Genomic DNA, 24,210 nt, shown 5'->3' on the forward strand with positions numbered 1-24,210 from the left:
AACTGTAGGAGGGAGGGGAAAAGGCCAAGGGTTGCAGGGTGTGACCATTGGTCTTCTACCAAAACACTGATTTATAATTTTTGCATCCTTTTAGTCCCTTGGTGTGAAATATATGGCTCTGCTCGTTCTCAGTGTGTTCAAACCAGGTTCAAAGTAGTAGGAGACTCAGTGACGTCTATGGATTTCTTAAACTGCAAAATGTCCTGTTAGGTGAACGTGAATTCCACTTAAAGAACACGGAGAAATGTTGTAGACAATATAAAAGAGTAGAACGGATCCTCAGTTTTGTAGAGTTCTGCTGTTGTTCCCTCTAGTTTACACAAGAGGGAAATTGCACAAGTAATTCAGGAGTTCATTCCCACTGTAAGAGATTCAGTGTAGACGTTTCATACTGTGAAAGTCCCACTTCAATCTTCACCTCGTGGTTTAGACTACAGCTTTAAAGATCTCTTTTCCATGTTTCTCTGTATATACATATGCCATGATAGATTTTAAGATAAATTGGATCTTCTATATGGATCTATGTATTATTTGGCAACTTGGCTTTTTAAAATTACTTCTTTTTTTAAAGTAATTTAATTACTTTAAAATTACTTGTAATTTAAAATTACAAGTCTTGGAGCTTGTCCCATATCACTATATATAGACCCATAATATACATGTATTTTAATATGTTCAATCACTCCTCGTTCTTGACACTTCTTATGGTCATGAATGACTTCATAAATGACTTCTTAGGTCATTTCCATCTTCTTATAATTACAAGTAATAAAGCAGTGCACATCCGTGTATCTATGTATTTGAGCACATGTGTGAAAACTTCTGTAGGCTAGATTTGTAGAAGTGAAAGTTCTTGGTCAAGAGTAAGGGTGCATGAAGTTTACATTTTTATCAGAGAGTAATGAATTGCCTTTCCAAGAAAGTTTTTCAGTTTGAATTTCCACTGATAGTACAGGACAGAGCTTACTTCCCAGAGCCATAACTAATAGTTGATATTACTTGCCCAGTTTTCTGTATAGCTTTGTTCATCTTTATAAGAGTTTTCATATATATATATATATATATGTACAAATATATATACACATATAACTATTTACACATGTACATACACACACATTGCATGTACAAAATGTATATCTTTTGAATATGTTTTAAATATTTTTATCCCATTCTGTTACTTGCCTTTTTACTTCATTTTTCCTATCTCTTGGAAATATTTAAAATTTTATGAGGTCAAACCTGTCAGTTTTTTTCTTTGGGGACTTTAGGTTTTGTTCATTTATTAGATTTCCTAGATTTTTATCAGTTAGCATATCTTTGGTTACAATTCACAGAGAGCTCTCTCAGTTGCTTTAAACCATAGGGAAAAGGTATGACTTTCTATATCAAAAGTTCTAAGTTAGGGCAGTTCTGTAGTTGGTTAATTTGATGGCTCAACAATATGAACAGCCCTGACTTTTCTAAGGACGAGTATCTCCTCATTGGTTTTTTCCTAGAATAAAATTCTTACAGAGTTGACCTTCCATATGAACATTAGAACTAGCTTGTTAACTTCTATTTTAAAGATTCTCCTACCATTTTTACTGCAGCTTCTTTGAAAATGAGAGTGTTAGTCTCTCAGTCACGTCCGACTCTTTGCAGTCCCATGGACTGTAGCCCACCAGGCTTCTCTGTCCATAGAATTCTCCAGGCAAGAATAGTGGAGTGCGTAGCCATTCCCCTCTCCAGGAGATCTTCTGACCCAGGGACGGAACCTGGGTCTCTTTCATTGCAGGCAGATTCTTTACCATCTGAACCATCGGTTATTATATTAATTGTAAAAGGAATTTTATCTTAAAAAATTTGGGTTTCCGCATCCAGGCATGCAGTATGTCTTCACAGTTGTTGAGGTCTTCCCTTGTGTCTTGCAGTAGAAGTTTATATCCATTGACTCCAGTCTTGGAGTTCCCACAAACTGTCCCTAACTGTGATAGGCTTTTTCTGCCTATCCCTGTTATAGAGAACAGTTTCCCCTGGTTTTATTTCTTTGTCAGTATTCTCTGTGGATATTTCTCTTTGTTTTGTAGTTTCTTCAGTACATTCTGTTGATTTTATTTGACTTCTTTTCCTATGTTGCTATATATTTATTCTTTTATAGAGAGATATAGATGTAGATATAATTATAAAATATGTATATAGATATGGTTGTGATGATGGCAGTGGATATGGATAAAGACAGATAGATGTCTTTTCTGTAACCATTGGATATTAGGTAGAAGATAAAATAGATTCCTGTGTTCAGTCTTCTATCTTGATTGAATGACATTTCTTTATGTTAACTGATCAAATGACTACCTAGAAGTTGCATGGTATAAGGTTTATCTCTTAGACAAATATTGAGGCTCTTTTTCAGTTCTGCCCCAGGGTACTTTTATGAAATATATTTTGACAAATAAGACAGTAATACAACAAAAGTATACACTTGTGTTTCTGATGCACATACTTAGACCTACAGGTGAATTGGAGTGATAGTAACAGGTGGATGAAGTGTACCAAAAAAGCTCTTTTGTTTTAGCTTAAAGCACTGACGGATGCTACCAAATTAGCAAATGAAAATTCGGAAATAAGCCAGCTGACCAGAAAATCTTTGCAGGATTATTATTGGCAGATAAGGTAGGTTTTAGGACATTCTTGTATTCATCAAGCATTTATTAAGGAGCTTGTTTAAACAAAGTATTGTACTATGCTGTGGAAGATGTAAAATAAGAAACTAACAATATCCTTACTATTTTTAAAATTGAAATATAGCTGATTTACAATATTTTGTTAGTTTCAGGTATACAGCCAAGTGATTCCATTGTAATTTTCAGATTATATTCCATTATGCTGCTGCTGCTAAGTCGCTTCAGTCATGTCTGACTCTGTGCGACCCCATAGAACGGCAGCCCACCAGGCTTCCCGTCCCTGGGATTCTCCAGGCAAGAACACTGGAGTGGGTTGCCATTTCCTTCTCCAGTGCATGAAAGTGAAAAGTGAAAGTGAAGTCGCTCAGTCATGTCCAACTCTTAGTGACCCCATGGACTGCAGCCTACCAGGCTCCTCCATCCATGGGATTTTCCAGGCAAGAGTACTGGAGTGGGGTGCCATTGCCTTCTCCAATATTCCATTATAAGTTTTATCAAATATTTGCCATTATGAGATTTATCAAATATAATTCCCTGTGCTAAGCAGTAAGTCTTTGTTGCTTATCTATTTTATGTGTAATAGTTTGGGTTAATCCAACACTTCTAATTTGTTCCTCCTTCCCTCCTTTTCCCCTTTGGTAACCTTGTTTCTTTTCTATGTCTCTGAGTTTCTGTTCTTTTTTTTTTTTTTTGAGTTTCTGTTCTGTATACAGATTCATTTGTGTTATTTTTTAGATTCTACATATAAGTGATGTTATATAGTATTTGTATACCCTTTTGACTTGCTTCACTAAGTAAAATCTCTCTAGGTCCATGCATGTGTGCATGCTAAGTCGTTCCAGTCGTGTCTGATTTTTTGTGACCCTGTAGACTGCAGCCACTAGGCTCCTCTGTCCATGGGGTTCTCTAGGCAAGAATACTAGAGTGGGTTGTTATGCCCTTCTCCAAGGAGATCTTCTTGACCCAGGGATCAAACCCGCATTTCTTATATCCTCCTGCATTGGCAGGCAGGTTCTTTACCACTAGTGCCACCTGGAAAGCCCCTGTAGGTCCGTATGTTGTTGCAAGTTATAATATTTCTTTTTTTTTTTATGGCTGAGTAATACTCCATATTTGTGTGTGTGAGGGGATATACACACCTTAAACCAATCATCTGTTGATGGACCCTTGGGGTTTGTTTCCATCTTCTGGCTGTTGTAAGCGCTGCTGCTATGAACATTGGGGTGCATGTATCTTTTCCAATTAGAGATGTCCTGTTTTCCGGTATATACCCAGGAGTGAGACTGCTGAAGATCCGTAGCCTTTAGGCACTTAAATAAATGATTCCAACTTTTTGTAACATTTTTGTGTAAAAATATTTAATAGAAGTATCACATGAAAGTAGCTGTAGCTTTATTAATATGATCTATTTATTTAAAAATATGTTGATTAAAAACTATTACAAATTTACTGATACCTTTCAATTTACTTGAATCATGTTTATCTGAAGTGTTTGTATGTTTGAGAACTAGTTTGCATACACATATGTGCAAGATATATTACTAATTTAACCTAAAAGCAACACTCAGTGAGTATGTAGAGTTAAGGACCCTTATTTTAAAAAATGGTCTACAATTTGGGAATCATTAGCTACTAGACTAGTTAGGAAGAGAAATTAGGAAAGTATAAAATAATTGGAAAAATAATTTAAAGACAATACATAATTATGTGCTTAGGAATCTCCAAAAGCAGGAAAGCTCTCTGGGAGGTACTTATTGGGTAGAAAGTTAAACTTGCACAAAGATATGACTACTCTGAGTGATTTGATAGTTAAAGAATTTCTCTGACTCCCTGCCCATTGACCTAAAATGGCTCTACAAATTCTTAACCGCTGGAGGCAAGTTGTTTTAAATAATTGGGTTTCCTAGAATAGCCTGCTGCTGTTGCTGCTAAGTCACTTCAGTCGTGTCCAACTCTGTGCGACCCCATAGACGGCAGCCCACCAGGCTCCCCCATCCCTGGGATTCTCCAGGCAAGAACACTGGAGTGGGTTGCCATTTCCTTCTGCAATGCATGAAAGTGAAAAGTGAAAGTGAATTTGCCCAGTCGTGTCTGAATCTTAGCGACCCCACGGACCGCAGCCTACCAGGCTCCTCCGTCCATGGGATTTTCCAGGCAAGAGTACTGGAGTGGGGTGCCACTGCCTTCTCCAAGAATAGCCTAGTTCAGTATAAACATTGTTACTTGTTTAGTATAAACACTGTTACTTGAGGAAGCTGACATATGCCTTGTACAAGTACTGGCATATAATGAACTATCTCTGTAAATAGCAGTTGAATGAATTAATAGAAACCATCAGTATATACAAAACAGTAAATTACTGTTGTTTATAAGCTGAAACTCCAGTACTTTGGCCAGTTCATGCGAAGAGTTGACTCATTGGAAAAGACTCTGATGCTGGGAGGGATTGGGGGCAGGAGGAAAAGGGGACGACAGAGGATAAGATGGCTGGATGGCATCACTGACTCGATGGACATGAGTTTGGGTGAACTCCGGGAGTTGGTGATGGACAGGGAGGCCTGGCGTGCTGCGATTCATGGGGTCGCAAAGAGTTGGACACGACTGAGCAACTGAACTGAACTGAACTGGTAAGATTAACTAAAACTTAAAGCCAAAAACACTCATTGACATAAAGAATGCTGAGGAAGTAAGGAAAGACTAAGGAGTAAAAAGAGTGGTAAATATGTGGATAAGTCTCAGTGAGTAGTCATGTAATGATGTTTTACAGGCATAAAATTAGAGAGTTCACAAAATGGCTTAGACTTAAAGGTAAGACATAATACCATAAAACTCCTAGAAGACAGCATAGACAAAACATTCTCTGACATAAATTGTACCAATGTTTTCTTAAGTCTCTCCCAAGGCAAATAGAAATAAAAAACAAAAGTAAACAAATAGGCCCTAATCAAACTACAGACTTTTGTACAGCAAAGAAAACAGACAAAAACAAAACCAAAGAACCCCAAAAAGACAACTTACAGAATGAGAGAAAATATTTGCCAATGATGTGACTGACAAGGGCTTAATCTCCAAAACATATAAATAGCCTGTACAATTCAATAACAAAAAACCAAACAACCCAATTGAAAAATGGGCAGAAGACCTAAATATAAATTTCTCCAAAGAAAGTGTAAAGATGGCCTGTAGTCACATGAAAAATACTCAACATCACTAATTATTAGAGAAATGAAAATTGAAACTGCAATGAGGTACCACCTCATACCAGTCAAAGTGGCCATCATTAAAAAGTCTACAAGTAACAAACGGTGGAGAGAGTGTGGAAAAAGGGAATCCTCCTACCTTGTTGGTGGAAATGTGTGTTGGTGTAGCCACTATGGAAAACAGGATGGAGGTTCCTCAGAAAACTAAAAATATATTACCACATGATCCAGCAATCCCACTTCTGGGCATATACCTGGGTAAAGCTATAATTCAAAAAGATGCATGCACCCCTATGTTCATAGTAGGACTATTCACAATAGCCAAAACATGTAAATAACCTATAATAAATGTCCATCGACAGATGAATGGATAAGGAAGGATGTGGTACATATATATACAATGGAATACTACTCAGCCATAAAAAATGATGCCGTTTGCAGTTTCATGGATGAAACTAGATTGTCATACTGAGTGAAGTAAGTCAGAAAGAGAAAAACAAATACCATATGATATCACTTCTATGTGGAATCTAGGGTGAACCTATCTGCAAAACAAGCTAACTCACAGACATAGCAATCAGACTTGTGGTTGCCAAGTGGGGAAGGAGAGGAAGGGACTGGGAATTCAGGGTTGGTAGATGCAAATCATTGCATTTGGAATGGATAAACAATAAGGTCTTACTGCATAGTACAAGGAACTGAATATAATTTCTTGGGATAAACCATAATGGAAAAGAATATTTTAAAAAGAATATATATATGTGTAAAACTGAGTCACTTTGCAGTACAGCAGAAGTTGGCATTATAAATCAACTATACTTCAATAAAAAAACAGAGTAAAATATAAAACTTTTAGAATGGAGTAAAGAATGGAGAAGGGTAAAAGTAATTAAAGATATTTGCATTAGCGATTAAGACTTTAGTAAATCAAGGACTTAAATTTTAACTTATAACCTCTAAAGGAAGAGGATAAAAAGATATAGTTTCCAAATCAAGAGGAAAATGAGATAATAAAAAATACTCAACTGATCCAAAAGAAGGCAAAAAAAAAAAAAAAGAGAGAGAGAGAGGAAACGGAACAGAGAAACATGAGACAAGGAGAAAGCACAAAAGAAAATGGTGATGTTAAGCCTAAATATATCTAAATGGGTTAAGCAATCCATTTTTATGTAGACTGGATTATATTACTTTGATATTCAAGTAGTATGCTCACTATCCCATCAGGCAAAGTACTTCTAAATTTGAAGCAGTAGTTCTGATTGTTAATCTGAAAAAACTATGATAAATATACTACAGAATGTTAAGAAAACCTGGAAATACATGGATTTTAGTAGAGTACTTTGAATAGTGAAAAATCTTAAAGATGCATAAATTTCTAAATGGAATTTCATTCTCTATATGAAGATGTGAGTAAAATGGAAAAAAAAAAAAAAAAATGAGGTGGGGAGCCCAGAAGAGTTAGTGCAATAAATTGTTTGAAGCCATTTGTAATGACTTGTAGCTCTAATCCACTAACATGATTTGTTTTTTTTCATTAGAGTCTGGTTGCTTTACAATGTTGTGTTAGTTTCTACTGTACAGCAAAGTGAATCATATATATATATATATCTCCCCTCTCTTGGATTTCCTTCGCGTTTTGGTCACTGCAGAGCACTGAGTAGATTTTCCTGTGCTATACAGTGGTTTCTCGTTATCTATTTTATACACAGTATCAATAGTGTATGTATGTCAATTCCAATATCCCAATTCACCCACCCACCCTCCTTTTCCCCTTTGGTATCCATATGTTTGTTCTGTACACCTGTATCTCTATTTCTGATTTGTAAATAGATTGCTTATACCGTGTTTTTCAAATTCCATGTATTAATATATGCATTCATATGTGATATTTGCTTTGTCTCTCAATCCATCCATGTCTCTACAAATGACCCAATTTCACTCCTTTTGTGACAGTGATACTCCACTGTGTATATGTACCACATCTTCGTTATCCATTCCTCTGTTGATAGATTTAGGCTGTTTCCATGTCCTGGCTATGGTAAATAGTAGTGCATGAACATTGGGGTGCATGTGTCTTTTTGAATTCTAGTTTTCTCTGGGTATATGCCCAGTTCACTAATTTTTAATCTAACATTATTGTTGTAGTGATACAAAACAACTCTATGAATTAGAAAAGGAAAAGGACTTTTCCCTGCTACACAGTATATTACGGACTTGGAAACAGATAAAATCCCTTCGACAACGACAAGGGTTTACAAGCACTTCAGTAAAGTTACAGTTTCAGAGGTGAGTGGCTGCTCTGTTTGTTCTTATAGGTCTCCTGAGGAGTTGCCCACTAATCACTGGGAATTAACAGAAACTGGGAAAAAATCCAGAAGTTAGTCAACTGCTTGATGTAGTCAACAAAGAATTTGTATAATGTATAATGAATATATAAACAGTAGTTACAGCTTTAAGACAACTGTTTCCCAGAGCAACTGCTGCTGCTGCTGCTGCTGCTGCTAAGTTGCTTCAGTCATGTCCGACTCTGTGCGACCCCATAGACAGCAGCCCATCAGGCTCCCCCGTCCCTGGGATTCTCCAGGCAAGAACACTGGAGTGGATTGCCATTTCCTTCTCCAATGCATGAAAGTGAAAAGTGAAAGTGAAGTCGCTCAGTCGTGTCCGACTCAGCGACCCCATGGACTGCAGCCTACCAGGCTCTTCCATCCATGGGATTTTCCAGGCAAGAGTACTGGAGTGGAGTGCCATTGCCTTCTCCGCAGAGCAACTGCACCATTTGCTATTCCCAACAGAGTATATAATATCAAAGAATCTCCTTTTTAAAAGATTAAAATTTAAAGACTGAACTTTTTGCTGAAAAGTGTAAACCCCTGCCATCTGAAAGTGTTCCAGATAACTGGGGTTTTGCTGGACTACTAATGGAAGAGGAATAATAGTAAAACCTACTTCGTGGGGTTGCTGTGAGAATTAAGTGAGTTAATACGTGTAAAGTACTTAGAACATTGCCTGGCATGTACTTCGTAAGTACAATGTTTGAGTTAGCTAGTGGTAATAGTAGTAGTTGTAGTAGTAGTTGGTGGTGGTGGTGGTAGTAGTTGTAGAAATAATAGTAGGACAGCAGTAGTAGTTGGTGGTGGTGGTGGTCCTCATAGAAGTGGGAGTAATACAGAGTAGTTGTGAGTGGTGGTGGCAGGAATAGTGGCAGTAGTGTAGTGGTGCAGCAGTAGTAGGTGGTGGTGGTGGCGGCAGTCACTGTGTTGGTAGTAGTAATGTCATGAATTCCTTACTGTTTATGCATAAACCCCAAGGAGTATACCTGATTTACCACTTACTGTTGCTATAGTGTCTTGCCCTTACACATGCTCATGTTCACAGCTTAAGAAATACGAGAGGGACTTGCTTGGTCCACTTGGACTACCACTTGCTTGGTGGTCCAGGGGTTAAGACTCCATGCTTAACCATGCAAGGGGTGTGAGTTCAATCCCTGGTCGAGGAACTAAGATCCTACATGCTACGTGTTGCGGCCAAAAATTAAAAAAAAAAATGAGAGGAAGCATGGGTTATGCCCTTAAATTTATATCTTCCATCCCCATTGGTTCCTTATTCTCACCAGAGAGGTTTCTTAATATCCTTAGAAAGGGCATAAAAATACTAACAGTAAATTAACTGGGCTTCCCTGGTAGTATTTAATAAGTAGGGAGAAATCTGTGAAAACTGAGAACAAGCTTATGAAATATTATATTTATATGCATATATATGTATGTGTAGGAGAAGGCAATGGCACCCCACTCCAGTATTCCTGCCTGGAAACTCCCATGGATGGAGGAGCCTGGTAAGCTGCAGTCCATGGGGTCGCTGAGGGTCGGACACAACTGAGCGACTTCACTTTCACTTTTCACTTTTCATGCATTGGAGAAGGAAATGGCAACCCACTCTGGTGTTCTTGCCTGGAGAATCCCAGGGACGGGGGAGCTTGGTGGGCTTCTGTCTATGGGGTCGCACAGAGTCAGACACGACTGAAGCGACTTAGCAGCAGCATATGTATGTGTATCATACTGACAAATTCCTTGGGATGTAAAATTATTTAATGTAAGAGATTGTGATGTATGTGTGTAGTGTGTTGGCAATATCTCTAACAACTCAAATAATTCCATATTTCTGTTTTAAATAATTCTATTTTTTTATTAATAAGGTTGAAAATGAATAAATGTGATGAACAAAAACAAGAATTGTCAAAAATGTCTGGGACTGAGAAGAAAACTGAAGGAAAAGCATTTAAGAACAGGAAGAAACAGGAGGTATTTACACTGCAAAATAACATTCAACTCATCCTAACTGGTTATAATATTTGTTTGATAGAATAGTGATAGAATAGGAAATCTTGATATTTATAATAGTTACCCAATGAAATGACAAATAAAAAAGTTGAATTTTAAGAATAATTGTCCTAAACAGTGAATTTACATTATAAATTATTTCTTTTTCTGTTTCTAGAGCTTCTCATATTTAGCTTCAGAATTTGAAGAAACAGATACTGAAATAGTAAATCCAATTACCGTGATACCACAACTTTCTTTCACAGCAGAATTAACAAACTTATCTAGATGTTCACTGTAAGCATTTTCAAAATTATTATAAGCACTTTCAGATTATTTTTCTTCATTATATGTTATCTAGATACTGTATTGTTTAATAATGTTAGATTTCCTGATTGCTAAGTTTAAAAAATGAATTTGCACTTTTAATTGCTACCATAGTTCTATGATATTATCCTCATTTTAGAGATGGGTATTGAACTTCTAATTTATGACTGAGGTGGGACATAAACCAGTTTGGTGTGATGATTGGTTTTTGTTTTGCTATGGTAATAATTTTTGTTCAGGTATAAATAGGTGGACTATAAAGCCACTGTGAAAAATAGGATTATATGGTCATCCTTGCTTGTTGAAGGATCTCCTGGCTTTCATAGAAAATGTTCTGATTAGAAAGGACCCTCTGGAAAATTTTTCTACTTGGACAATACAAGCTTCTTTCTTTCCCAGTTGTGACTTCTTCCTTGACCTTTAAGGTTTTCTTTCTATTCCTAGGAAATTCATGCATAACAGATATCATGCCAATCCCCGTTTCTCCCATCTCTAAGCCTTTGGATCTCATCTCCCTTAAAGAGGATGTAGCAACTTAGAGCACTGAACTAGGTACAACCTCTGTCCCATGAAACATTTGGTACCAGTTCATCTTTGAATACTGTGAATGTGCATCATTTAGTGCAGTGTTGGAAGATAGTGGGTGTCCAGTAAATATTCATGTTCATTAAATGAATGAATAAGTGGTTAAACTTTTAAATGAACATAAAGAGTGGCAAACACAAAGGCAAAATCATCATTACCTTCTTTCTGACTAGAGAGGTAGAGCAGTGAAGCAATTTTTATTTGTTCTACACCTACTTCCAAAAAGGGGCCCAAGATAATTTCTTGGGTAAGATGCCCACAAAAGGACCATCTAAATAAGGATAAGAGAACAGCCATAAAATGGAAGTTGGAAATAAAGAGGAGAAAAAGAAGGAAGAAGATATTTGTGCTGGAAAGGCTAAGCTAAAACTTAGAGGAAGTCAAGGCAAAAGGAAATTAAATGCTTTATATCTTTTCACAGCTATTGCTGTCATGGGGCATTGCTGTCATTATCCACTGAAAATGTCCAGTTGAATAAGAATTGAGTCTTTAGAAAAGAATAATATGGTTATGTCAAAGAGAGAGATAAAAGGAGTACATGGATTAAGGGAACATTAAAAAGAGTTTCGGAGAAGGCAATGGCACCCCACTCCAGTACTTTTGCCTGGAAAATCCCATGGACGGAGGAGCCTGGTAGGCTGCAGTCCATGGGGTCGCTAGAGTCAGACACGACTGAGCAACTTCACTTTCACTTTTCACTTTCATGCATTGGAGAAGGAAATGGCAACCCACTCCAGTGTTCTTGCCTGGAGAATCCCAGGGACAGGGGAGCCTGGTGGGCTGCTGTCTATGGGGTCGCACAGAGTCGGACACGACTGAAGCGACTTAGCAGCAGCAGCAGCAAAATGAGTTTACAGGTGCGAAAAGGCAAGATTTCGTGAAGATGAAGATAATCCCGAATTAACAAATTCTCATAATCAGTAGATAAGCTCATTATTTAAACTACTCTCAGAGGATAACGTAAGGGACATATTTTATGAAACTATTACTATTTCTTTAAAGGTAATTGGGAGGAAGTTAAAAAAAGACCACCAGGGAGATAGGAAGAATAAGTAATCTTTTGTCCCATACCCTTTTGAGAAGATTATAGAGAAGATGGGCAGCTATGCTGGCCAATAGGATGATCAGGGTGGAGAACAGAAGGGAATTTTATGTTTCAGCCTATGGCTTATCTTCCAACTAGTCTTTTACCTTCTGAAAATCAGGATCAAATCTTACCTGTCATTAGGTCAATTGACTTGTATCTGAGAAGATAGTCAATAAATGTTGGTTGAGAGAATGAATGAATGGGTGGAGGGAAGATGCCTTAGGAGTTCATATTATTGAATGGATCCATTTTTTCCCCAAAAAGTGTTGTCATAGTACCCCAAGAAGTTAACCTTTCTGCCTGGCCTCTGATCTTTGGGTTCAGAGAAACAATGTCCTGGAAAAAAAGAATATATAACCTAAAGCCTAAAGAGATTCACAAAGACCTTTAAGAGGACACAGCAAGGCTGTTGTCTTAGAGGCACCTGCTTGAGGTTATTGAAAACATAATGTGTGTGTGTGTTTTAAAAGTTTGAAAATATTTTTGAATTCTTGATGCAAGCTCCCTCACCCTCATTCCTAAGTCCCTCAGTTTTTTCCTCTCATAAAACATTTTATAATGGGTGTGTTATAATCTCTTTAAGTTATAATTTAGTAAAATAAATAGTTGAATGATTTATGGTACTTTAATTTAGTTCTTTTTCTGTTTTTGAGTTAACATCTTTTTAAAGAAATTTCTTTATAGGAGAAATTTCTTGTCTGTGGATAAGAGATAGGCAAATGTTATTGGGCTTAAAGATAACATTTGTCCTCTAAAATTACCACATTTTAATATGTTGAGGTATATTTTGAAAAGAATAATATTTTATATCTGGTTTGCTTTTCAAGGGTCTCTTAAAGGTTTATTTAATTTTTAGGTACGAACAAAAGAGGAGAGCCAAAATTCAAAAGCTTAAATATTTTATTAAAATCTTATACAACGATAAACAGGTTTCTTGCACTTCAGTATCTCCTCTACAGTTTGATTTTAAAGTCATGTTTCAGCAAATTTTCAATATTCAGTTAATATATTGGCCTGAAACAATTTGCTTGGAGGTATGCCATTGTCATTTAATTTTGTATATTATTTTATACAATACATAATTTAAAATTTCTTGTTAGTTACTATTATGTTTTTTATATTAAGATATATTAAGATAAGATATTAATATTTATAGAGAATATACTTATAATTCATCAGTAGTCTTTTATGCTTTAAGTACAAAATTATTTGGTTTGCAGTTGTTCTAAATACTTCTTTCCTGCTATAATTCTTGCCAACCCTAGACGTGCAGCATTATTCATTTATTAGTGAGGTGGAAGAGGTGAAAGAAAGAAAGTTGTTTAAACTATGAGTAGTATAGCAATTGTCAATGTTGAATAATTTCTTCAAATTGCCCCAACCTTGGCTTGGTGATTTCAGTCTCTTGATATATTTGTTCATCTTCTAAAAAATTTTTTTTAAAAATCTGATGAAGAAACACATATGTAGCAGACCCCTGATCCCTTCCCAAAGACCCCATCATAAGAATCCCGGCACTAAAAGAAGAAAATATGATGATGAAGACAAATTAGAAACAGTAATGGAATCTAGACAACAAGTCTTGATGGCTGATGCTTAAGAGTTAAACTTGAACCTAAACCTGGAAGAAAAGTTAGGAGGAGTAAAGATTTGTGTTATATGAGTATGGAGTGGAGTCTGAGACATGGGGAGATTATTATTACAAATCTAAATCAGTTATTTTTCAATGCCTAGAATAACTTTGTGCTATCCCTGATCAAAAGCTGTATTCATTTTATTCATCTGTGCTATTAAGTTACTATCATTTTAAAATGTACCTCTGTTGACATTTTTTAATTAATTAATTAATTTTAATTGGAGGCTAATTACCTTATAATATTGTAGTGGTTGTTGCCATACATTGACATGAATCTGCCATGGGTCTACATTGTTGAAATCTTTATTTTGAAAATATACTGACTACACTTTCCTACTATTGTATCTAAAATAAATTATGATATTATAATCTAACCTCTTGAAGTTTAAAATTGCCCCCTCTCCCAAAATAAGTAGGTGTAGATTTTGAATCCTTCATCATCATCAATTAGCACATGATCCTAACAAACTAAGAGGCAGAGAAAGAAATGAGTCTATCTAGGGATAATTCACACCATTAACAGCTGCATGAATTGCTAAATGAATCTATATGCCCTTGATGAACACATAGGAACCTACATTTCTAATTTTATTATTATTTTTCTTTCCTTCTTCAGTTCAGTTCAGTTCAGTTCAGTCACTCAGTCGTGTCCTACTCTTTGCAACCTCATGAATCACAGCACGCCAGGCCTCCCTGTCCATCACCTGGAGATCACTCAAACTCATGTCCATCGAGTCGGTGATGCCATCCAGCCATCTTATCCTCTGTCGTCCCCTTCTCCTCCTGCCCCCAATCCCTCCCAGCATCAGGGTCTTTTCCAATGAGTCAACTCTTCGCATGAAGTGGCCAAAGTACTGGAGTTTCAGTTTTAGCATCATTCCTTCCAATGAACACCCAGGACTGATCTCCTCTAGAATGGACTGGTTGGACCTCCTTGCAGTCCAAGGGACTCTCAAGAGTGTTCTCCAACACCACAGTTCAAAAGCATCAATTCTTTGGCGCTCAGCTTTCTTCACAGTCCAACTCTCACATCCATACATGACCACTGGAAAAACCATAGCCTTGACTAGACGGATCTTTGTTGGCAAAGTAGTATCTCTGCTTTTCAATATGCTATCTAGGTTGGTCATAACTTTCCTTCTAAGGAGTAAGCGTCTTTTAATTTCATAGCTGCAGTCACTATCTGCAGTGATTTTGGAGCCCCAAAAAATAAAGTCTGACACTGTTTCCACTGTTTCCCCATCTATTTCCCATGAAGAGATGGGACCAGATGCCATGATCTTAGTTTACTGAATGTTGAGCTTTAAGCCAACTTTTTCACTCTCCTCTTTCACTTTCATCAAGAGGCTTTTTAGTTCCTCTTCACTTTCTGCCATAAGGGTTGTGTCATCTGCATATCTGAGGTTATTGATATTTCTCCCGGCAATCTTGATTCCAGCTTGTGCTTCTTCCAGCCCAGCGTTTCTCATGATGTACTCTGCATATAAGTTAAATAAGCAGGGTGACAATATACAGCCTTGACGTACTCCTTTTCTAATTTGGAACCAGTCTGTTGTTCCATGTCCAGTTCTAATTGTTGCTTCCTGACCTGCATATCTTCCTGATCTTCCTGACTCATCTCACATGCTAGTAAAGTAATGCTCAAAATTCTGCAAGCCAGGCTTCAGCAATATGTGAACTGTGAAATTCCAGATGTTCAAGCTGGTTTTAGAAAAGGCAGAGGAACCAGAGATCGAATTGCCAACATCTGCTGGATCATCAAAAAAGCAAGAGAGTTCCAGAAAAACATCTATTTCTGTTTTATTGACTATGCCAAAGCCTTTGACTCTGTGGACCACAATAAACTGTGGAAAATTCTTCAAGAGATGGGAATACCAGACCACCTGACCTGCCTCTTGAGAAACCTATAGGTCAGGAAGCAACAGTTAGAACTGGACATGGGAACAACAGACTGGTTCCAAATTAGAAAAGGAGTATGTCAAGGCTGTATATTGTCACCCTGCTTATTTAACTTATATGCAGAGTACATCATGAGAAACGCTGGGCTGGAAGAAGCACAAGCTGGAATCAAGATTGCCGGGAGAAATATCAATAACCTCAGATATGCAGATGACACAACCCTTATGGCAGAAAGTGAAGAGGAACTAAAAAGCCTCTTGATGAAAGTGAAAGTGGAGAGTGAAAAAGTTGGCTTAAAGCTCAACATTCAGTAAACTAAGATCATGGCATCTTGTCCCATCTCTTCATGGGAAATAGATGGGGAAACAGTGGAAACAGTGTCAGACTTTATTTTTTGGGGCTCCAAAATCACTGCAGATAGTGACTGCAGCTATGAAATTAAAAGACGCTTACTCCTTAGAAGGAAAGTTATGACCAACCTAGACAGCATATTGAAAAGCAGAGATACTACTTTGCCAACAAAGATCCGTCTAGTCAAGGCTATGGTTTTTCCAGTGGTCATGTATGGATGTGAGAGTTGGACTGTGAAGAAAGCTGAGCGCCAAAGAATTGATGCTTTTGAACTGTGGTGTTGGAGAACACTCTTGAGAGTCCCTTGGACTGCAAGGAGGTCCAACCAGTCCATTCTAGAGGAGATCAGTCCTGGGTGTTCATTGGAAGGAATGATGCTAAAACTGAAACTCCAATACTTTGGCCACTTCATGCGAAGAGTTGACTCATTGGAAAAGACCCTGATGCTGGGAGGGATTGGGGGCAGGAGGAGAAGGGGACGACAGAGGATAAGATGGCTGGATGGCATCACCGACTCGATGGACATGAGTTTGAGTGATCTCCGGGAGTTGGTGATGGACAGGGAGGCCTGGCGTGCTGTGATTCATGAGGTTGCAAAGAGTCGGACACGACTGAGTGACTGAAGTGAACTGAACTGACCTGCATATAGGTTTCTCAAGAGGCAGGTCAGGTGGTCTGGTATTCCCATCTCTTGAAGAATTTTCCACAGTTTATTGTGATCCACACAGTCAAAGGCTTTGGAATAGTCAATAAAGCAGAAATAAATGTCTTTCTGGAACTCTCTTGCGCTTTCTATGATCCAGCGGATGTTGGCAATTTGATCTCTGGTTCCTCTGCCTTTTCTAAAACCAGCTTGAACATCTAGAAGTTCACGGTTCACATATTGCTGAAGCCTGGCTTGGAGAATTTTGAGCATTACTTTACGAGCGTGTGAGATGAGTGCAATTTTGCAGTAGTTTGAGCATTCTTTGGCATTGCCTTTCTTTGGGATTGGAATGAAAACTTCAGCCAAACTGAACTGTTTGTTTTTTTCCCATATATTTTTGCAATTCCCTACTTAGACTTTTTTAATATTACAGTTTCTCCACTTATAATGCCTATTTTTATTCTCTACACATCATCTCAGCTACACAGGTGTTGATAGCTGCCACTGGGGACAAGTTGTCTCCTGAGAGATTACAGGTGTCATTCTTTTCCTTTACATCTGCTGCTGTCCAGGATCTGGCCTCCAAAGTGAATTTGACAGTTCCATGAGAATGCATGGACATACCCTAAACAAGTCCGCATGATTGATGTGTAAAATCAGAATGCCAACTGAATATTTGAATATATTTGTCAGTTCATTGTCTCTTTTTATTTATTTTTTTAGTTTTGTTTTGTTTTTTTTTTTTAAACTTTACAATATTGTATTAGTTTTGCCAAATATCGAAATGAATCCTCCACAGGTATACATTTGTTCCCCATCCTGAACCCTCCTCCCTCCTCCCTCCCCATACCATCCCTCTGGGTTGTCCCGGTGCACCAGTCCCAAGCATCCAGTATCGTGCATCGAACCTGGACTGGCAACTCGTTTCATACATGATATTATACATGTTTCAATGCCATTCTCCCAAATCATCCCACCCTCTCCCTCTCCAACAGAGTCCAGAAGACTGTTCTATACATCAGTGTCTCTTTTGCTGTCTCGTACACAGGGTTATTGTTAGCATCTTTCTAAATTCCATATATATGCGTTAGTATACTGTATTGGTGTTTTTCTTTCTGGCTTCACTCTGTATAATAGGTTCCAGTTTCATCCACCTCATTAGAGCTGATTCAAATGTATTCTTTTTAATGGCTGAGTAATACTCCATTGTGTATATGTACCACTGCTTTCTTATCCATTCATCTGCTGATGGGCATCTAGGTTGCTTCCATGTCCTGGCTATTATAAACAGTGCTGCGATGAACATTGGGGTACGCGTGTCTCTTTCCCTTCTGGTTTCCTCAGTGTGTATGCCCAGCAGTGGGATTGCTGGATCATAAGGCAGTTCTATTTCCAGTTTTTTAAGGAATCTCCACACTGTTCTCCATAGTGACTGTACTAGTTTGCATTCCCACCAACAGTGTAAGAGGGTTCCCTTTTCTCCACACCCTGTCCAGCATTTATTGCTTGTAGACTTTTGGATCGCAGCCATTCTGACTGGCGTGAAATGGTACCTCATAGTGGTTTTGATTTGCATTTCTCTGATAATGAGTGATGTTGAGCATCTTTTCATGTGTTTGTTAGCCCTCTGTATGTCTTCTTTGGAGAAATGTCTATTTAATTGTTTGGCCCATTTTTTGATTGGGTCATTTATTTTTCTGGAGTTGAGCTGTAGGTGTTGCTTGTATATTTTTGAGATTAGTTGTTTGTCAGTTGCTTCATTTGCTATTATTTTCTCCCATTCTGAAGGCTGCCTTTTCACCTTGCTAATAGTTTCCTTTGATGTGCAGAAGCTTTTAAGTTTAATTAGGTCCCATTTGTTTATTTTTGCTTTTATTTCCAATATTCTGGGAGGTGGGTCATAGAGGATCCTGCTGTGATGTATGTCGGAGAGTGTTTTGCCTATGTTCTCCTCTAGGAGTTTTATAGTTTCTGGTCTTACATTGAGATCTTTAATCCATTTTGAGTTTATTTTTGTGTATGGTGTTAGAAGGTGTTCTAGTTTCATTCTTTTACAAGTGGTTGACCAGATTTCCCAGCACCACTTGTTAAAGAGATTGTCTTTAATCCATTGTATATTCTTGCCTCCTTTGTCAAAGATAGGTGTCCATATGTGCGTGGATTTATCTCTGGGCTTTCTATTTTGTTCCATTGATCTATATTTCTGTCTTTGTGCCAGTACCATACTGTCTTGATAACTGTGGCTTTGTAGTAGAGCCTGAAGTCAGGTAGGTTGATTCCTCCAGTTCCATTCTTCTTTCTCAAGATTGCTTTGGCTATTCGAGGTTTTTTGTATTTCCATACAAATTGTGAAATGATTTGTTCTAGCTCTGTGAAGAATACCGTTGGTAGCTTGATAGGGATTGCATTGAATCTATAAATTGCTTTGGGTAGTATACTCATTTTCACTATATTGATTATTCCAACCCATGAACATGGTATATTTCTCCATCTATTAGTGTCCTCTTTGATTTCTTTCACCAGTGTTTTACAGTTTTCTATATATAGGTCTTTAGTTTCTTTAGGTAGATATATTCCTAAGTATTTTATTCTTTCTGTTGCAATGGTGAATGGAATTGTTTCCTTAATTTCTCTTTCTGTTTTCTCATTATTAGTGTATAGGAATGCAAGGGATTTCTGTGTGTTGATTTTATATCCTGCAACTTTACTATAATTATTGATTAGTTCTAGTAATTTTCTGGTGGAGTCTTTAGGGTTTTCTATGTAGAGGATCATGTCATCTGCAAATAGTGAGAGTTTTACTTCTTCCTTTCCAATTTAGATTCCTTTTATTTCTTTTTCTGCTCTGATTGCTGTGGCCAAAACTTCCAGAACTATGTCGAATAGTAATGGTGAGAGTGGCCATCCTTGTCTTGTTCCTGACTTTAGAGGAAATACTTTCAACTTTTCACCATTGAGGATAATGTTTGCTGTGGGTTTGTCATATATAGCTTTTATGTTGAGGTATGTTCCTTCTATTCCTGCTTTCTGGAGAGTTTTTATCATAAATGGATGTTGAATTTTGTCAAAGGCTTTCTCTGCATCTATTGAGATAATCATATGGTTTTTATTTTTCAATTTGTTAATGTGGTGTATTACCTTGATTGATTTGCGGATATTGAAGAATCCTTGCATCCCTGGGATAAAGCCCACTTGGTCATGGTGTATGATCTTTTTAATATGTTGTTGGATTCTGATTGCTAGAATTTTGTTTAGGATTTTTGCGTCTATGTTCATCAGTGATATTGGCCTGTAGTTTTCTTTTTTTGTGGGATCTTTGTCAGGTTTTGGTATTAGGGTGATGGTGGCCTCATAGAATGAGTTTGGAAGCTTACCTTCCTCTGCAATTTTCTGGAATTAGCCAGTTTACTAATTTACAATAAGAATTTCTTTTCAGAGATGTAAATGCTTAAAATCCATTAGCTATAATTAGCTATAGCCCCTGCAAACCTTTCTGTATTAGCAATGCCTTTGGCAAAGGGACCAGTGTGTTGGCTTAAATTCACTCTTATAGAAACAGTATTTAGATGACCAGAAAAATATTTGCCTCTTTGTCTTGCGTTTTTCTCTGCCTTCTTGATTATCAACTGTCCTTTTGGTTGGTACATTCTTTTCCATTTTTTAAGGGGCATTTGCCCTCCTTGATTTTCTTTTCCTTAGAGCACATATCACTGCTTCCCCAGACACTGATAACAGAGTATAAGTCAAGATAAGATTTTCCTGTTGAAAAAATTTGAGTTTGTAGTTACGGCAGTGATGAAATTCTAGTAGAAAGCATAGCAGAATCATAAGACCTACTCAGTAGATGTCTGAAGAACAGCATACTCAGCGCCTCCCTTACTCCTTCTTCTGGGACTTTTCCTCCCTTTCCTGCTACATAGCTTGTTTAATCTGTCCTTGGACTCCATGAGCCAACAACTCTCCCTTTTTTTTTAGGCAATTCAACCTGAGTTTCTATCACTTTTAATAAAAGTTAATAGAGTTTCATATAGAGATTTCATTTCTTCATTTATAAAATGGGAAGAGTAATGGCCATTTCTTGTAATTTTTATCAGGTTTTAATAAGATAAAGGACTTTTAAAGTGCTACACAAAAGTAAGTTCTTTGGGTATTGTGTTATATGTACTGAATTCCCGGAACTATATTTCTAATCCTTTTATTCAAGTGATTTTCTTTGAAACCAGTGAAAGGCACTATACTTTTAAACACATAAGATTACCTAATTTTATCATAGTCATGTGGATCAAAGGCTCTAGGTAAATACCTATTTTACATTCTAGTATTTTTAAAAGAATTATGTTAGTGATTATCTTTGTTTTAGTTTTTTTCTATTTTGTACTTTCAGTGAGTTATCAATCATTTCTTTTATATTTAGGTTTATGAAATAAGTAAAAGGACATGCTTATTGGCAAAACTATATTTACCCTTACCTAACAGCACAGAGTTGAAAAGCAAAACTATTTTGGAATATCTAGAATTTAGCTCTGATAAACTGGTCATACCTGCATATGGAGAAGTAGGAAGCAGTAAGTTTATTAAAAATATATCTTCCCTCCTATTTCCTTCATGAGTTCTGTTTCCTAAATGACCCTGGGTCATTCATATGAATAAAGAATCCTATTCATAGAGTCATAAAACATGTTGGTAGATGCCAGGGGCTGGGGGTGGTGGGTTGTGGGGTGGGAAGGGAGAATGAGGATTTAGTGTTCAATGGGGACAGAGATTCAGTTTAGAGAAGTGAAAAGTTCGGGAGATGGTGAGAATTGCACAGCCATGTGAATGTACTTAGTGCCACTGAAATGTACAGTTAAATGTTGTTAAAATAGTACATTTTACATTATGTGACATTTACCACAATTAAAAAAAACATTAAAAAGGAATCCTGTATTCACAGTGTTAGGTTAAAATGAATTAAGTTCTTCCAGAGAGTAAACTAATTTTTAAAACTTTGACTTGAATCAGATCTTTGGGAAATCTAAACTTTGGGACAAGCTCCTTTGCTTTTCCTAGGGCATCTGAGACAAGAGCACTGTGCTTTGTATAATGTGAGTGCCACACTTTGAAGTGAAGTCAAAGTCCCTCAGTCGTGTCCAACTCTGCAAACCCCATGGTCCGTGGAATTCTCCAGGCCAGAACACTGGAGTGGGTTGCCATTCCCTTCTGCAAGGATCAAACCTGGGTCTCCAGCATGGCAGGTGGATTCTTTATTAGCTGAGCCACCAGGGAAGCCCACCAAATGGTCTGAGCTTTAGTAAAGCCTGAAGATGCTCCAGGACATGTTGATTCATCTTTGAACTGAATAGGGGAGGAAGGAAGAGGAGAGAGAAAAGAAGAGATAAGAGACAGGAGAGAAGAAGGGACTTTTTTTTACTGGCTTTCAGTTGATTTTCCTCCTCCTGCAATTTACGTTAGCATGTCTGCCAGAATGCTGTCATTCCTCGTCTCCCACGGTTGCCTTCTCTCTCACCTTCCCTGGGGTGTTGTAATTGCTGTGTCCATCTGGTGAAAAGAAAGGGAGTGTGAATGGGTGAGCAAGGAGGAGAGAGAAGGAAATAAGCAGGCAAAGGAGCAAGGAAAGTAGAGAAAACGAGGGAGGAATGTAGTCTGCTTAGATAAAGTCCAGATGGAGCAGAAAAGCAGGTTGTGGAGACCCAGGAGAAAAGACTTAGAAAAATTTAGGAGGCACTAAGCACTTGGCAGAAGTTTCAAGAAATACCACTGAGCTCTCTGGAGACTGAGAAAGAAGATGAGCAGAGGGATAAAATTGAAGAATGTAGGAAAGGAGCCAAACGGCAGCTCTTTCTCTGCCAGCACGCGTGCTCAGTTGCTGGTTGTGTCAGATTCTTTGTGACCCTGTGGACTGCAGCCCGCCATGGAGTTTCCCAGGCAAGAATACTGAAGTGTGTTGCCATTTCCTACTGCAGGGGATCTTTCCCCCCACCCCCCTGCCCCCTGTCAGGGATCAAACCCACATCTCCTGATCCTACATTGGCAGGCAGATTCTTTACCACTGAACCACATTGGAAAGCCTTTTTTTTTTTGCTGCCAATGTTTTTTTTCCTTGCTGGCAGCCACTCCCAGAAAGAATGGTTTGAAAACGTGTTCAGATAAATTCTCTCTCCTCTTGTTTGTAGTCTGTTTGAAACAGTCTGCCTTGAGGGATTTTGGGTAGGAGTTGAAGGAGAGCTGTAAGAATAGAGCCTGCAGTCAGCATAAACTTTGTATTTCTGGGGTTCCAGGAACATGTAAAAGGGGAAAAAAAACTGTAATGTGCTCAAATATTCCTATGTTTTTAATACCGTTTATAAACAGATGTGCCCTTTCTTCTTGAGGAAAATGGAACTGAAGAACTTTGTCTTTTGACGTCAGGAAAACTAAGCTATTCTCTATCATGGGCCTTAGATGAAAATGGTGTTCCTCTGACACCTGTGTCACAGTCGTTACGATCTGCTTTCTGCAGGTAATAAACTTTATGCTTGAAAAATAATGCCAGTCCTCAGCAAAGCATCACACAAAGCCTACAAAACGGAAACTCTAGATAAATGGTAGGAACAGTTTAGTTTACTTGGATGTTGCTTTATTTTTATTTGTATTTGTAAATATATAAAATATTTATTTCATTTGTAATCACTCCGCTAAAGCAATAAGTGTCTTTACGTGTAAGAGAATGTGTCTCTTCAATGTTTAGGATTAGAGCCACATGGATGATGACAGAGGCGGTTCCACATTCCTTAGACTGTGTAGGCAAAGGCCAGGACTCCCAAGAATTTGATTTCTGGGACCTTTATCTCTCCCAGTCATTCTGGATTATGTAAAAAAAATGATTTTTTGCATTATCAATTTTTTGGAAGAAATTTCTGGACATAGAAATTTCATCTATATCCCACAACTTCCTAGAGAAATTGGAGTTAACTTCTAGACCCTATCCACAAACAGTATTACTAGAAGTACAGTAGAATTCTATAAAAATGATCATAATGCTGGCTTATATACTGTGCTATGTTTGAGTAAGATGACACATTTAAAGGGCCAAAAGATCTCATCATTAAAGAAATTAATGAATGATAATAACAAAAGGATAGCCTTTTCCCTCCCCATCTAAACACATGTTTTTTTTTTTATTTATTTATTTAAAAAATAAAACACATATTTTTTAAAAAACAGGCTAGATCCAACTATATGACATTATGGGAAAGGTAAAACTATGGAGACAGTAAAAATGTCATTGTTCACCAGGAATTAGGAAAAGGGAGGGATGAATAGGCAGAGCACACGGGATTTTTAGGGCAGTGAAACTACTCTGTAAGGTACTGTAATTGTGGGTACATGTCATTATGCGTTTGACAAAAATCCGTATAACATAGGACACCAATGGATTTTGAGTGCTAATGATGGGTTAGTATAGGTCCATGGATTATAACAAGTGCAACTCTTTTATTGGCAAAAAACATAATAAAT

General features: G+C 37.5%; 1 protein-coding gene across 17 annotated transcripts in view; it reads left to right on the forward strand.

Annotated features, from left to right (window-relative positions):
• The window catches only part of CC2D2B (coiled-coil and C2 domain containing 2B), a 107,189-nt gene that overhangs the window by 20,256 nt on the left and 62,723 nt on the right, over positions 1–24,210 (forward strand). For 15 of the 17 annotated variants that reach the window (XM_059881986.1, XM_059881992.1, XM_059881987.1 and 12 more), the window contains 7 exons: positions 2,555–2,652; positions 8,009–8,149; positions 10,059–10,164; positions 10,361–10,479; positions 13,038–13,215; positions 21,128–21,278; positions 23,065–23,212. In XM_059881986.1, the coding sequence (XP_059737969.1) occupies positions 2,555–2,652; positions 8,009–8,149; positions 10,059–10,164; positions 10,361–10,479; positions 13,038–13,215; positions 21,128–21,278; positions 23,065–23,212 (941 nt within the window). The remainder of the gene's footprint in view (positions 1–2,554; positions 2,653–8,008; positions 8,150–10,058; positions 10,165–10,360; positions 10,480–13,037; positions 13,216–21,127; positions 21,279–23,064; positions 23,213–24,210) is intronic. The other 2 variants (XM_059882001.1, XM_059882002.1) reach the window with 2 other exon arrangements.

Source organism: Bos taurus, chromosome 26 (assembly GCF_002263795.3).
Source record: "Bos taurus isolate L1 Dominette 01449 registration number 42190680 breed Hereford chromosome 26, ARS-UCD2.0, whole genome shotgun sequence".
Classification (NCBI taxonomy): Eukaryota; Metazoa; Chordata; class Mammalia; order Artiodactyla; family Bovidae; genus Bos; species Bos taurus.